Source organism: Pyrgilauda ruficollis, unplaced genomic scaffold, assembly GCF_017590135.1.
Source record: "Pyrgilauda ruficollis isolate IOZ18807 unplaced genomic scaffold, ASM1759013v1 scaffold6, whole genome shotgun sequence".
Lineage (NCBI taxonomy): Eukaryota > Metazoa > Chordata > Aves > Passeriformes > Passeridae > Pyrgilauda > Pyrgilauda ruficollis.
This window is the reverse complement of record NW_024527710.1, coordinates 10,057,273-10,072,555: the sequence shown is the minus strand read 5'-3', so window position 1 is coordinate 10,072,555 and position 15,283 is coordinate 10,057,273. Positions and strand designations below refer to the sequence as shown.

Sequence of the window (15,283 nt, the reverse complement as noted above, 5' to 3'; positions counted from 1 at the left end):
GCCAGCCTCAGGCAGCCCACCTCCCCCAGCAGGGCTGAGTGCATCCATCCTCAGGGGATGGCTGTTGTGCACACATCCTCTCTTGCAAGCATGGACACTGCAGCCTGGCAGGGAGAGGCATCCTCCACAATTTGTTGCCATCCCCGTTTCCCCATTTTGACCTGCAGGATGGGGCTCAGGGGCTCCCCCTCACCACAAATGCTCCTCTAGCAGCCTGCCATGACTTGCCATCTCCTTCAGGGCTGTCCAGTTCCCCATCCCCCCAGCCAGAGCCACACGGCTGCTGCAGAACAGGTCCTGGTTTAATGCTGCAGCCCAGCCTAGAGTGAGCCCTGTGACAACATGGGTGACTGTGCCCAAACCAGAGTCCTGTCCCCAAGGCCCCAGGCTCAGCTGTGCTTGTTGATATGACGGGAATGAGCATGCACGGCTTCCACAAAGGCACCCACATGTTCAGGGTTCATGTCAGGGTAGAGGCCGTGGCCAAGGTTGGCAATATAGCGTTGGGTCCCAAAACTCTCCAGCATCTTCTTCACCAGCTCGCCAATCTTCTCCTGTAGGTATGGTAGGAAACCATGTGTCACACCAATCCAGCTCAGGGTATTTCACCCCCAACAGTGCCCCTCAGCTAGCCTGAGGGGATGCTGGGACATGAGCCAGTGCTGCAGGTGGTAAAGATAAGGCAGAAGGCCTTTAACACAGGCTAGAACTAGCCCTAGTTGCTGGCACTAGCCATGGCTCACCTTGGGCGCGTAAAGAGCACATGGATCCAGGTTCCCTTGCAGAGTGACATCTTTTCCTATCTGTGCACTGCAGCAGGGAGGAAGCAGGTGAGTTGTTGCATATGGTACAGAGACTGAGGGCAGCCAGGTGCCTGCAGCCCTCACCACAGAACACCCAGGACCCCTCAGTGCAGCCTTTAGAAGCTGTAGCATCGTGGCCCAACTATCCCCACTTTTGGAGCAGCAGTGTTCAGGCCTGGGATGCCTCAGGGCAGAGGAGGAGGTCAGAGTACCTGGTCTGGGATCCTGCCCAGACACCTGAGCCCTGAGTCAGACTCTTACCGAGCTTCTTGGGGCCGGATGGTCCAGTCGAGACCAACAACCTCATAGCCGGCGTGGGCCAGGTCGCGCAGGGCGTAGTGTGCATCCTTGGCAAAGATGATCTGGGGAGGGAGATGGGCAGCGACTGCTGTGGCTCACACCCCGCTCCACAGGCTGGACTGAGGGAAGCGGGAATGCACCCCTCTCCAGCAGCCCCCAGATGTCAGGGTCAATCCAGGCAGCCCAGACTCACCATGGGCACCAGGGGCAGTGCCTCCTCCTTCAGCTTGCTCTTGACAGCCTGGGCAATGTCCCGGATGTAAGGCAGGGCAAAGTCCTGAAACAGCTCCGGGCCCAGGTGCCCTGCATGGGACTCAAACAGCTGGAGCGCCTGCCAGGGACACAGAATCCTTTAAGCTGGAAAAGACCTTTAAGATTACTGAGTCTTAACAACCCAGCATTGCCAAATCCAGCAGTAAAGCGTGTCCCCAGGTGCTACATCTGCTTGTCTATCAAATACTGCCAAGGATGGCGACTCAACCACTTTCCCATGGGACTGGGAGAGCAGCAACTCAGTCCCTCCTCCTCCTTCCAGATGCTGGATCCTCTCTGCTCCCTATCCCCAGTCCCTGCCTTCCTTTTTGGCCCTGTCCCCACTGCCCCAGGACACACCTGCGCTCCAGCAGCCACCTGCCCCACCAGGTAGTCGATGATGACGTCAGCCAGCAGGCGCAGCAGACGGTGGCTTGCCTCGGGGTGACGGTAGAGCCAGCTCTTGGCCTTGGCCATTGTAGTGGAGCCACCACCTTCAATCATGTAGGACATGAGCGTCCACTGTGGGGAGGAGTGAAGTGAGGAGAGTGATGGAGATGAGAGAAGACACAAAGTCCCAGTCGCAGTGCTGAAGGTAGGACCTGTGAACTCCCCAGAGCCTGGGGCACAGCTGCTCCTGCACTGAATGCCCCCTGTTATACACACATGTAGCACCCACAGCTGGTCTGACCCCAAGAGAGCAGAGGAGCCCATCAGTGAAACCCATTCAGAGGGGCCACAGCACTTACTGGTGCCCCCGAGAAGCCGATGAGAGGCACCTTGCCCTCCAGGCTGTGTCGTGTCAGAGTAATGGCCTGGAAGACGTAACCTAACTCTGCGGTGACATCCACCTTCTGTCGCAGTTTCAGCAGATCCTCCACCTCCTTCAGGGGCTCTGTGAATGTGGGTCCTTTGCCAGGGACCATGACAACCTCCATGCCCAGCGCCTGGGGACAGGGGAGAATGGAGAAGCAGGAATGGAGCAGCCCTGAATTCTGCCCTGTTACCAGCTGCTGTTCTCTGTGGCATTGGCTATGGCTCTTACCTGGGGCACCACCAAGATGTCAGAGAAGATGATGGCAGCATCCAGGGGGAATCGTCTTAGTGGCTGCACAGAGGAAGAGGCAATGTTAGTGAGGGGTTGCAAGTCACTTCCCATGGAGGACCTGGTCAAGCACAGGAGGCAGTGGAGCCCCCAAGGGTTGCACAGTTTACTGAGACCAGAACCAAGGTTTCTCACCATCGCCATCTGGGCAGAGAGAGGGGACACACAGACCCCTGAGTGATGCTCACCTGCAGTGTCAGCTCACAGCACAGTTTGGGGCTCCGGCAAGTGGCAAAGAAATCCTGTGATGCCCGTGTCTCCCGAAACTCTACAAGGGACCACCACAAATGTTACCGGGTGCTTGCTGAGGCCCCCTGGCTACCCCCAGCACGTCTCCACCGCTCACCTGGCAGGTACCGCCCCGCCTGCCGCATGCACCACACCGGGGTGTGCTCCGTCTCCTCGCCGCGCGCCGCGCGCAGGAACGTGTCGTTCTTCAGCCTGGGGAAGCCTTTGGGGCTGCGGAGCAAACAGCAGGCACGAGGTGTCACCCATGAGGGGTCTGGGTGCCCCGCCAGTCCCCCACGACTGGGGCAGAGGGTGCCAGAGTAAGCGGCTCGTCCCCACTCCCTGACCGCAGAAGAGGCTTGCGCCCAGCTGTGACAAATGCGATAAATTCTCCCCACCACAGCCCAGGACTTCTTCCTGCTGAGGACCGCGGGCCCCCCGGGAGAGAGGCGATGCGCTGCGCAGGGCCCGCGAGATTAAGTTATCGGGGCCACCAGTTGCTCCCGCCTGGAGAGATTCGGGACGCGCGGGGCGGGCAGCGCCGCACTGCCCCGGTCTGTGCCCAGCCTCCCGCTGTGCGGCTGCTGGAGCCCGGCCTGCGCCGGAGGGGAGCCCCGGCAACCGCGGGGCCTGTGGGAACACAGTCCCCAAAACCTCCATTTGGGGCCAGGGACTTAACTAGCAGACCAGCGGCCCTGCTGATCCTCCCGGAGCAGGATCACCTCCCTCGCTCCCCGCCCGGAGCCCCTCCAGTGACCCCGTGCCGGACGCTTGTGCCAGCACCGTAATCCCAGAGCCACTCCGGTGCCTCGGCCGTGTCCGGAGAGCCACACCAGTGTCCCCAGTACAGGATCTCAGCGCGAAAGCACTATTCCCAGCGCTCCCACAGTGCCAGATCGCCGTTCCCAGAGGCACACCAGTACCCCCCGTGCAGGCGCCGGAACACGGCCCCGTTACCACACTAGGAAGGGACGCAGGCCTGCCCGGTCCCGGTTACTCACAGGAGCCGCTCACCACCCTCCATGCTCCTGAGCTGCTTCCCGGCCTCTCCGTTGCTTCCCGACGCGGCGCGGTCCGCCCCCATCCCGCCCCCGTTCCCGTCCCGCCCCTCTGGCGTCGCCATCTGGACGTAGTCCCGCCTCTCTCCCCGCCGCCATCTTGCCCCGCCCCTCGCCCGGCTTTCCGCCCCTCCGTACGCTGCCATCTTGCCCCGCTCCTTGCTCCTCTGTACGTGGCACGGGCGCCGCCATCTTGCTCGGCGTCCGCCCCGCCGGGCGCCGCCATCTTGCCTGTCGGCGGGCGGGGTTCGCCGTAAACCGGAGGGGCGCAGAGCCGGTGGCCGGAGCGCGATGAGGGCGGGCGGGGAGGCGCCGCACCAGGTGCTGGGCCGGCTGCGGTTCCTGCTGCAGTGCAGCGAGTGCTTCCGCCGCGCCCGGGCGCTGCCCGCCGCGCTCTGCTACGTGCCGCGGGAGGTGCAGTACAAGATCTGCAAGGACCCCTCGGCCGCCGCGGCCGCCGCCGCCCGCAGCCTGCTCAGCGTGTGGGACAGCCCGGGGCCGGCGCGGGGCGGCAAGCGGGCGGCGCGGGCCACGATCGAGGTGCGGAAGGGCGGCTGCCTGCGCGCCACCGGCGAGGAGTACTGCAACGGCGCCGGGCTCTGGGTCAAGCTCAGCAAGGTAACGCGGGTGCGGCGGCCCGCGAAGGGCCCGGCCCGGCCTCGCCTGACCCCCGGCTGTCCCCACAGGAGCAGCTGGAGGAATACCGGAGCGGCTGCGATCTCGAGGAGGGATGGGTGCTGGTGTGCAAGCATGCCGACGGCGGGGACCGGCTGGTGCCCGTGGAGTCCACGGAGCGGATCCAGCGGCAGCAGCAGCTGTTCGGGGTGGATTACAAACCCGTCATCAGGTGCGGGGCCGCCGCGGTGTCCCGCTGGGTCCCTGGGAGCTCGGAGGTGCTCACCTCTGTGCGGGCTCGGGATGATTCCCCACGGCCCCTCCTGCCCTGGGCTAGGGAACCCCCGGCCTGCTTGGACAGGTTTCATGGAAGTGAGGCAAGAGGGATGCCGGATGTGGAGTGAATTTGGTTTGGCTCGGGCACTGTGCTTGTCACATGCCCAGCGGGGTGTGGAAGGAGTAGACATGGTTTGAAAGGAAGGGGCAACAGATGATGCTGGAGGTGATGGAGGATGGAGCACAGTGGGGCTTTAAATCCAAATCTTCCCCTTACAACTACTCCTCAATCACCAACTTCTTGTTCCTCCTGGGATGTTCTCACTCCACTTCTCTGTGTTGTTTCAGATGGGAGCAGGTGGTGGATCTGACATACTCCCTGCGCCTCGGAGCAAAGCCCAGGCCCATGGAGCAGGATGAGGCTGCAGTAGAGAAGCTTCGGTATGAACTGTTTCCTGGCTTCTGCAATGGTGGGGGGACAAGCTCCTGTCTCTTGTGACTGCCCAGACAGCCGTCTCCTGCAGACCTGGGGGAGAGGGGGCAAGACAGGCATCTCTGCACACCACAGTCTTGTCCTAGATATGCCTGCAAAAAGCAGGAAACCGAGCAAGGCAAGCAGGATGTGGACCTTCCTTTTTTGACCCATTAGCCTGGCTGCCTCTGGCTCTCCAGACCCAGTAATTCCTTTTCCCTGCTAGGTTTGTGCCCCCAACGTGGACTTATGAATGTGATGAGGACCTGGTGCATTTCTTGTATGACCACATTGGGAAGGAGGATGAGAACCTGGGCAGCGTTAAGCAGTACGTGGACAGCATCGATGTCTCATCCTACACGGTGGGTTAAAGGGACAAGGCTACATCAGCCCCACTGTGCTGTGGGGCTGGGGAGCATGGGTAGTGCTTGCTGTGCTGCTCTGGTCTGAACTGGACTCTGAGGATGTGGGAGAAAAACCTGGGGAGTATCATGCAGCATGTGTATATATAATGCCCTGGAGGGACAGTGGTTTGAGAAACCAGTGCTAATATTAGCTTCAAAGCTGATGTTAGGAAGGGTTTGATACTCTGTGCTGTGTGTGTGACCCCAGAGCACCTCAGAGGGTCAACCCCAGTGTCCTGTGTGCTCTGCACTGCCAGTGTCTACCCACAGCCCAGCAAAGGGAACAGGCCAATGTGATACCCTCTGACACTGAGAGTCATGATGAAAGTAACCACTAAAGAGAAGCTAATCCTATACTCATCTGATCTTCCATTCACTTGCCCTCTTCCAGGAGGACTTCAATGTGTCGTGCCTGACTGATAGCCATGCCGACACATACTGGGAGAGTGATGGGTCCCAGGGCCAGCACTGGGTGCGGCTCAACATGAAGAAAGGCACCATTGTCAAGTGAGTCATTTCTGTCTGCTCTACAGAGTTATCGCTGCTCTACATGCTGGCTAGTGACTGGAGCAAGCTTTGCCACTCCCTCTCTGCCTGAGTGTCATGGCCCAAATTTGCCCTGCGCTCCCTGCCCCTCAGCCCTTATGCTGGCTCTGGGCTTGAGGTGGTTTTAGTATTGTCACAGGTACCTGGGAATCCCAACTTGGTAACAACATGACCAAGTGATGGCGAGTAGTGATAGGTGTTCAGGTGCAGTTGCCTTCTCCTTAATGTTCTGCTTCCCTTTGCAGGAAGCTGCTGCTGACAGTGGATACCACTGATGAGAACTTCATGCCCAAGCGGGTTGCTGTGTATGGGGGCGAGGGGGACAATCTGAAGAAACTGAACGACGTTGGCATTGATGAGTGAGTGGTGGAAGTGCACAGGATGTCATGGCTCTTGCAGGGGCCCATGCTGCTCAGCCTGGCCTTAAGCAGTCATGCAATAATGCCAGGCTCTCTGGGATGTGGGTTTACTCTGCCTACAGTAGCGTGGTACAGTCGTCAGGGATCTCCTCATCCAATTGTGGGACACATCAGAATCATCATACCTGGACCTGAGTCACCAGCAGGTTCAGGCATTCAGCTGTAATTGTTAGCAAGAACTGAGTTCTTGCCATAGATTGCCATTTCAAAAGATGCAAACTGTCTTCCCGTACAAGTGTCTGAGTGGATTTTGGCAGGATGGGCAAGGAAACAGCCCTTTAATCCTCATCTCTTCTGTGTTTGCAGGAGCTATATTGGGGATGTGTGCATCCTTGAGGACATGACTACACACCTGCCTGTCATCGAGATCCGGATTGTGGAGTGCAGAGGTAGGGCTAGCTGTTGGGGCCACATCCATAATGCACCTGTAAAATACTGTACATTAAGAGTTTGTTCTGTGACTTGTACTTCTTCTCCCTGTGGGCTGTTTTAGATAAGATTCAAAAGAACCATGGGAAACTCCTGGGAGATCTGAAGTTTTTCAAGTTCTCAGCTTTCATCCTATCTTTCTCTGCCTTCAATAATCTAATTATTTTTCTCCTGTAAATGCCCTGCTTCTTCTTCACAGAGGTATTTGAAGCTCTCAGTGCCCAGCCCCAGAGCTGTTGGAGCTGGTACATTCCTACTGTTTTTGCTTATAGACCTCCTACACTTTATTTAAGGCTTGTTTTCTTGTGGTCTTGGCATATCATCCATGGTCTTCCTTGGCAGATGACGGGATTGATGTTCGTATCCGAGGCATCAAAATCAAATCCTCCCGACAGAGGGACTTGGGGCTCAGTGCTGACATGTTCCAGTTGCCCAGTTTGGTGCGTTACCCTCGCCTAGAAGGGACTGACCCTGACCTGCTGTACCGACGGGCTGTGCTCATTCAAAGGTACTGTGAGGAGGGGAGGAGACCGGTGCCATTGCCTGCTGGGATTGATGCCATCTTCAGCATGCACATGGCTGGAAGCTGGAAAACTATGACACTCCTCTTGAGAAAGATGTCTTGGACACTGGAGAAGATAGCAGTCATTTGGGAACAAAGTGGGCTCTGGGATGGCTCCCTTGTGCTTTCAGAGGAGTTCTGTAGCTCAAGTATATGTCACAAGCACAACATATCTGTGCAATCTCAGGGGCAGCTATATGCAAAGTCACTTGTAAGTGATGCAAAATCACTGCAGTGCCCAGGGAGTGGGAATTTAGTACCAAAGGTTCCATGAGGTAAAAATGCTGGGTTTGGTTTGGATCAGTTATTTTTCTGCTTGTGTTCAGGGATGTATGGTCTGGAATAGATTTGTGCAGATCCCCATCACTCCTTGTTGCAATACCTTCTTCCTTGTGATTTAGGTTCATCAAGCTCCTGGACAGTGTCCTGCATCACTTGGTGCCAGCCTGGGACCACACTGTTGGCACATTCAGCAAACTCAAGGTGAGCAGTTGGTTCTGTGTCTTGTTGGGGCCTCAGTCTGGCAGGGTGATGGTGCTTGTGCTGTGGCAAGGGAAGCAGCCAGGGCTTATTGCCTTTAAAGCAGCTGGAGGGAAATACCTTCCTGAGCTCAAGTCACTAACACTGTGAAAGGTGATATTGTTTATTTTCCTGCTAAACTGCTGATGTAGAAGCATGTAGCTGTGGGCTAACAAGTGGACTCAAACCAGAACATTTCACCCTCAAAGGGACTTGGATCATAGCAGCACTGGGCATGCAAGCTGGATCCACATCCCCTCCAAGATCTCAGCCCAGGACGCTCTGTTCCTGCACTTCCTGCCAGCAGCTTTGAGCTGGCTTGTCCAAACATCAAGGCTTTTACCAGTAACATTCTTCCTGGCTTTAATAAGCTTTTGCTTTTCATCCTTTACGTAGTGCTGAGTTCATCCTTCCAGTTGTCTGTTTTTCTTATATCCTCTCCAAGAATACACATGCTGGAAATTACCAGGATAGCCCTGTTCTCTGTGTTTCCAGGCTGAGTGTCAGAAAGCACTGTAATTCCTGTGCCAGGTCAACATGGACCCAAAGCATATGGAGTTTTTTGTTTGTTTAGAGGAGCCGGCTTTGATTACAACTAAAAGGGATATAAGACCAGTGTTCTGGTGAGAGTGAGGGTAGAGGAGACTCTAAGCAACACTGGAGTGTCAGTATCAGATGACAGCTGCTGGATGGAGGGCTGAGCTTGTTGTCTCCCTTAAGCCAGAATGCAGAATCTTTCAGAGGCAGAGGGGAAGCAAATACTGTCAATGAGAATGTGTCTGTGTGTGAAGGCCCTGGGAAAGGGAGAAACCTGGAGGTGTGATGGCTTCAACAGAAAGTAGGTGACACGTTTTGTGGGTCCCTGTTGGCAGCACATCAAGCAGTTCTTGCTGCTGTCCAAGAAGCGTACAGCTCTCATTACCCAGTGTCTGAAGGACTCGGAGACCAGCAAGCCCAATTTCATGCCAAGGCTCTACATTAACCGACGCCTGGCCATGGAGCACCGGGACAACCCTGCCCTGGACCCCAGCTGCAAGAATGCTGTCTTCACCCAGGTACTGTCTCTCCTGCAAGGCTCCCTGCTGCTCTGGGGAGACTGGGGCATTCCACAATCAAAATTATCTGCATTAGGATGGGTGGAAGGGAGAGCTTGGAGCTGGAGACAGACCAAGCCTTCAAAGCTTCTTCACATGACTCACAGGCTCTGTAATTACATGTGCTGATGATCCCATAGGGAATAACATCTAGGAGGGATTTGGGATCTCTGAGTTGAAATCTGTACTCTATCCTGGATGCTCTCTGTGGCATGTTGTTAGTGGAGAGCGTAACAATCCTGTTGCACTAAAAAGGCAGCAAAGAATTCTTGTGTGACAGCAGTCAAGTAGCTGCATAGAGTTTTGTGTTGAGGTTTTACAGCACTGCTGATCTTCCTGTGTGCATTCTCTCCCAACCTCCAATAGATCTGGGGCTCTGTGTGTGCACAAACACCCCAAACTGCTGTGAGACTTGATGTGTTTGATGTACCTGCCTTCATGTGGCACCAGTTCCCCTGGAGAGGGAATACCAACCTTGATTGTCTCTGCTTGTTGCAGGTATATGAAGGCCTGAAACCCTCAGACAAGTTTGAAAAGCCTCTAGATTATAGGTAAGCGGTGTCTCAGGAAGGGAAGGCACCATGCAGTGCTGGGAGCTGTGTCCTGTTGCAGCAGGATGTTTGGGAAGTCCATGTCCTGGAGAGGGTTTGCTAGGACAGGAATCAGCTCAGCCATGGGATCAGGGTCCGTTCCCCAAGGTGTCACCTCTCTACTGAGGATGCAGTTGTCTCTGGAGAAAAAGATCTTGTCCTGTCCTAAACTCAGACTGTTCCACCCTAGTCCCTTGATGTCCTGCTGTGCCTATCCCAGCACCCCCATGGCTTTGAGCAGCACCTCAGGTGATGCCTGGTTCTCCACAGGTGGCCATTGCGTTATGACCAGTGGTGGGAGTGCAAATTTATCGCGGAGGGCATCATCGACCAAGGTAGGGGCTGTAGGAGGCCAGAGTTCCTCTGGAACATTTGGGGGCTGATGAGGTGACTGTTGCTGTAGGTGCTTTTGTTTGGTTCCAGTGTTAATTCCTGTGGAGGAGAGGGGGAGGGCAGGTTGCCATGTCCTGCCACCTCTGCCTGTGTCCCAGATAAAGAGTGCTGTTTGCTTGGAGGGGGACCAAACTTCCATTAGTCACTAACAGAGGCTTTACCCGTGCCAGTGATCCTTCTGGCTGTTCTCCACAGGCCAGGCAGGGATGTTATTTCTCTTGTCTTATTTTCTCTAGTGCCATAAGGTTCTAATAGGAGCCTTCTGCTCAACCCAGGGCCAGGTTGGACCAGAAATCCTCATCTTTGCTCTATAACTCTGAGGATCACACATGGGGAGTTCGCATCTCACTAAGAATGCCCTTCTTTTGGGATTGCAGGTGGTGGTTTTCGGGACAGCCTAGCAGACATGTCAGAGGAGCTGTGCCCCAGCTCAGCAGACACCCCTGTGCCTCTGCCTTTCTTCGTGCGCACATCCAACCAGGTGCTGTGCATCAGGATGTTTGGGGCAAACCCTTCCATGCCTGGCAATGCAGTGCTGTCCCTGTCCCCTTGCATGCCAGGGACATACCTACTTTAAGCTTTTCTTTGTGAGGGGTTGGGTAGTTTGCTTTTTGGCATTTCATTTTAGAATATGCTGACAAGTGCCTGGATACCAGTCTGTCACTGGGAATATTGCCAAGAGGGATGGGGGGTTTAGCCCACTCCTGCTGTGAGAAGTGCCCAGAGGCATGGCAGGAGTAGTTTGTGGTGTTTCATGCTGTGCTGAAATTATGACTTGGAGTTTTGCCTCTCACTCCTACAGGGTAATGGCACTGGAGAAGCCAGGGACATGTATGTCCCCAACCCGTCTTGTAAAGATTTCCCAAAGTATGAGTGGATTGGACAGATCATGGGAGCAGCTCTGAGGGGCAAGGAGTTTCTGGTAAGTTTCCAACCCTATCCCTCTGAGAAGATTTGCTGCAAAGGGAGTTGATAGCCCTCTCTGCAGCCTGTTTAACAGGAGCATGGAAAGGCTCTGTGGTCACATAGTGGGAAAAGTGGTATTTGGGGCCAAGCAGTTTGGAGAACTCACAGTCTGAGTTTTGGGAGATGATGCTGAGAGCTTGGGAGGAAGTGTTTGGTCTCTACTCAGCTACGATGAGCTCTGCATGTAGAGGGAGAAGTAGGGAATCCTCTTTGTGTTTGCATTGTTGAGTCCTATCTCCATCTTTGGGGAGGTCTCATTTTGACATAAACTCAATAAAATCTCTTTTCTTCTTCAGGTCCTGGCTCTTCCTGGCTTTGTATGGAAACAATTAACAGGGGAAGAAGTTAGCTGGAGCAAAGACTTCCCTGCTGTGGACTCCGTGTTGGTGAGAGGGACTGGGAGGCTGTGCCTATCCTATTCCTTGTGGCACTCAGCAAGGTGCTGATTTGTGTCCCTGTCCTCATGTACTTGCTTCCTGCCTATGTCAAATAAACATAACAAAGGGCAACTTTCAGCTATAAGGATGCACCAAATGCTCTTATAGAGATGCAGCCATGCTGACTGCGGCTTCAAGCATGCAATGGCCCAAGGTCTGCTAAACAGCTTTAGGGCAGCATATCCCATGTTGTGTCACTGTCACTTGTTTGGGAAGGGAGAAGATGAGGACTTGGGCACATCACTGCTCTCTGGCCATCTCTCTAACATGCACTTACTTGGTGCCTGGACAGGTGAAGCTCCTGGAGGTGATGGAAGTCATGGATAAAGACACATTTGAGTTCAAATTTGGGAATGATCTGACCTACACAACAGTGCTGAGTGACCAGCGCATGGTGGAGCTGATCCCCAACGGCAGCAACACCGCTGTGCGCTACGAGGACCGCAAGGAGTTCATCCGCCTGGTGCAAAAGGCTCGGCTGGAGGAGAGCAAGGAGCAGGTGACACTGTCCCACCCTGTGGCTGGTCATTGGCTCCCAGAGACCTGCCCCCAGCCTTTTTCTGGTAAAATGCACTGTGGTTAGTGTCCCTGTGCTCATTAGGGCAATGGTATCCAACCCTTTCAGTGGGGTCCTGGAGCCTAGGGAGCTGTTGAGATGCAAAGTGGCTTCTAGTAGTATGGGTGATGGGGGTCTTATTCACAGCTCTGACACAGGCTTTCTCAATGAATGGGGATGCATCTCTCTGGGATCCTGTCCTGTTTCTTCAGGTTCTTTGGAGCATGTGCTGAGCAGTCACATGGCTTGAATCCAGTAGAGTACCTAGGCTCAACCTTGAGTCAGGGAAATGGGCAAGACATGCTGCTTACCTGCCTTGTCTCCTTTTCAGATCATGGCTATGCAGGCTGGGCTGCTGAAGGTGGTACCCCAAGCTGTTCTTGACCTCCTTACATGGCAGGAACTAGAAAAAAAGGTCTGTGGAGACCCTGAAGTCACAGTGGATGCCCTGAAGAGGCTCAGTAAGTGAAGGGCTTTGCTGAAAACTCTCTGCCTGAAAGCATGAGTGTCTTCTTTCTGTGCTGGCAGAAGGAGAACTGTGGGAGGCCAGTATTAGCCTTTCTTACAGTGAGAATATGGTCCTGTGTACTTCTTACCTTTAGGTGGGTGCTGATGGGGACAGGAGTGTCCTTTGACTCTGTCCTGGGCCTCACAGTAGAGGCTGGGGCATCCCTAGGCTCAGTATCCGAGCCCATGTGGAGCTGAGATGTGGATCTGGCTGTGCTTCCTGGGAGGGGCCTGACTGTCCGTGTTTCTTGCATCTTGGGTCTATGTGGTCAAACCCTGCAGGCACCCACTGCCAAAAAGGGAGGAGCTCAGATCTTTATTAAACTCTTTTCTGTATCCTTTGTGACAGCCCGGTTTGAGGACTTTGAGCCACAGGATACCCGTGTTCAGTACTTCTGGGAAGCACTCAATAACTTCACCAATGGTGAGTAATTTGTTCTGTCCATGCATATCTTGTGCCATGACAGCTCCTGCCTGCTGGCTGGGAGCTGGGAGGGAAGCCACTCAAGGAAAGCAAGCAGCTAGGCTGAAGGGACTGCTCTCTGGTGCTGAGGGTACCTAGAAGGAGCTATGCTGCAGCTCACATCCCTCTAGGATTTGCTGATGTCTTTGCTTTTCCTTCACAGAGGATCGCAGCCGCTTCCTCAGATTTGTCACTGGCAGAAGTCGCCTTCCAGCACGGATCTACATCTATCCAGACAAGATGGGGTAAGTCCATTCTTCTGTAGACTGCAAAGCTGACAGATCCCACACAAAGGGATGGGTTGTCTGGGCTCCCTGCCTTGCTGACCTGCTGGTTCTAACCAGTTTGTCACCTTCTCCCCAGCTCAGAGACAACAGATGCTTTGCCAGAGTCATCCACCTGCTCCAGCACTCTCTTCTTGCCCAACTATGCCACGTAAGTTTTGGTGCTTCTCTGTGTCTGGAGGACTGTGTGTGGGTTCTCTTCTTAACCTTGGTGCTGACCCGTTGGGCCCCATCACTTTGCCACAGTTACATCCCATGCCTGTCCCACGTGCCTGCTGAGTTTCTCTCTGTGAGCCCCTGGTGAAGCATATCTGCCATTTCAGAAACCATCTTGTTGTCTCAACTGGCAAATGCAGCAATAGCAGCTCCTTCTTACCTTTATCTTTTTTTCCTTCCTGCCATCCCTAGAGCCAAAGTATGTGAAGAGAAGTTGCGCTATGCTGCCTATAACTGCGTGGCCATTGACACAGATATGAGTCCATGGGAAGAGTGATGTTGCAGCCTGAACAAGCAGCATGGACAATTGTTCAAGAAAACCATGCAGTGGGAAGCATTCCCTTGTCCCCACGGGATGTGTATATATAATAAATACATAGGTGTGAAGCCTGGCTCCCAGCAGTTGACATGAAGGGTTGGGTCTTCAGCAGGGCGGGAGCTAGCTTGGATTATAAATGTGATTGTGGTGATGGAACCCTGGCTGAGTCCTCATGCATCAAAAAGCTGGTAGGCTTTTGCAATGAGTTTCTTTTCCATGTCTTCTTGTAGCTCCACAATGCTCACTCCTTCCAGGCTGCACTTTGCTCAAACAAAAGTGGGGTAAGGAGATAAAGCTGCACAGCAGCTTACAAGACAGAGAACTGTGAGCTGCTGCTGAGACTAGAGGGTGGCCAAGATGCTCAGTGTGTCCTGACCATACTCTGTTGCCTTGTTCCTGACATCACATGAGGTCAGTGGAAATGAGATCATTCATCTAGGATTGAGAAGAATGGGGCAGGCTGGTAGCAGGTGCTGCAGGGGTGCCTTTGGCCACCAGGTGTCATAATAGACCTGCACAGCAGGACTGGGTGATTCCAAAGGGACTCCCATGCTTTTACATCACATGAAATCTGAGTTCCTGTCATTCCTGGCACCTCTTACACAGCAGCGACTGCTGTGGAAGCTCCTTCCTCACAGTGAGTGGGAACTGTCTGCTTCCCTTTTGTTCTTTTAGTTCTGCATCCAGCATGCTGGTGGCCTGGCAGCTGTTCTCCCGGGCTCTTTGAGCCTCAGTTTACCCCTGAATGGCAGTATTACAACTAATCTATTCTAGTTCTCATGGAGATCTGCCATCAGGGCCAAGTTCATCTTCCAGACTGCAGAGGTTAAAGCAGTAGCAGGCATGGCAGTGCCAGACTCTGTTCCTTCCCCCCACCCCCCTCCATGGGAAGGGACATAGAGATTTCAGGTGAATAGGAAAAGCGTTTGCCCTAGGGCAGTGTAGAAACCGGATACCAAGAGTTGGAGCTCTTTAAGCAGATGGACACATGCTCTGTGGCTGAGGAGCGGGCAATGAAACCTTCACAACTATTTGGAAGTATTTGTGGATCTTCCCAGCTCTGGGCGGGGCTGGCCATTGCCTAGTACTGGGTGTTGCTAGGTGTTAGTCTACATTTATACCTCCAGCCCCATCTTCAGCCTGTGTGGTCTGCTGGACATCCACTACTGTGAGTCACAGAATCATTGGGGCTGATGCTGTGAGTTAAGATTTATCCTGTCTTAATGTTTCATGGCTTTTTCTCCTCTGTTGAAGGAGTCTGTCATCCAGAAGTCACTTCCAGTTGTAAAGTCCTTCCCTTCATGAGTTTCTTTTGAAACGTATTCCTAGATCTGCCAAGGAGGGTTGTTACTAAAAGGGATGTAGGACCAGGAAGGAGCATGTGCTGCCATCTCCTGCATCGTGGTGAGTGGAGAGAGCACAGGGTGAATTAGAGAAGCTGTTTATGGCAGCCCTTGCTTGCAGCAGGGC

The 15,283-nt window shown here is 54.2% G+C and overlaps 2 protein-coding genes across 4 annotated transcripts; one reads left to right on the top strand and one right to left on the bottom strand.

The window, feature by feature from the left end:
* Nucleotides 1-284: 284 nt before the first annotated feature.
* UROD (uroporphyrinogen decarboxylase) lies at nt 285-3,791 on the bottom strand. 2 transcript variants are annotated; one of them, XM_041483308.1, is made up of 10 exons: nt 3,690-3,791; nt 2,807-2,919; nt 2,649-2,728; nt 2,401-2,463; nt 2,105-2,302; nt 1,716-1,877; nt 1,297-1,434; nt 1,065-1,165; nt 744-810; nt 285-554 (listed from the first exon to the last, which is right to left on the bottom strand). In XM_041483308.1, the coding sequence occupies exons 1-10, from the start codon at nt 3,770-3,772 to the stop codon at nt 390-392; spliced, it is 1,170 nt and encodes a 389-aa protein (XP_041339242.1). In that variant the 5' UTR covers nt 3,773-3,791; the 3' UTR covers nt 285-389. The 2 variants fall into 2 exon arrangements, with proteins under 2 accessions (XP_041339242.1, XP_041339243.1); XM_041483309.1 differs by having other exon boundaries at nt 2,207-2,302.
* Nucleotides 3,792-3,904: 113 nt separating this feature from the next.
* LOC121362087 (E3 ubiquitin-protein ligase HECTD3-like) lies at nt 3,905-13,881 on the top strand. Of its 2 annotated transcripts, none has more exons than XM_041483306.1 (21): nt 3,905-4,286; nt 4,433-4,593; nt 4,986-5,078; nt 5,336-5,471; nt 5,905-6,020; nt 6,305-6,418; nt 6,785-6,867; nt 7,250-7,415; nt 7,871-7,952; nt 8,861-9,043; nt 9,581-9,633; nt 9,943-10,007; nt 10,443-10,546; nt 10,868-10,987; nt 11,328-11,417; nt 11,761-11,967; nt 12,356-12,485; nt 12,881-12,955; nt 13,158-13,239; nt 13,358-13,429; nt 13,687-13,881. In XM_041483306.1, the coding sequence occupies exons 1-21, from the start codon at nt 4,038-4,040 to the stop codon at nt 13,769-13,771; spliced, it is 2,466 nt and encodes an 821-aa protein (XP_041339240.1). In that variant the 5' UTR covers nt 3,905-4,037; the 3' UTR covers nt 13,772-13,881. The 2 variants fall into 2 exon arrangements, with proteins under 2 accessions (XP_041339240.1, XP_041339239.1); XM_041483305.1 differs by having other exon boundaries at nt 3,905-4,364.
* Nucleotides 13,882-15,283: the final 1,402 nt, after the last annotated feature.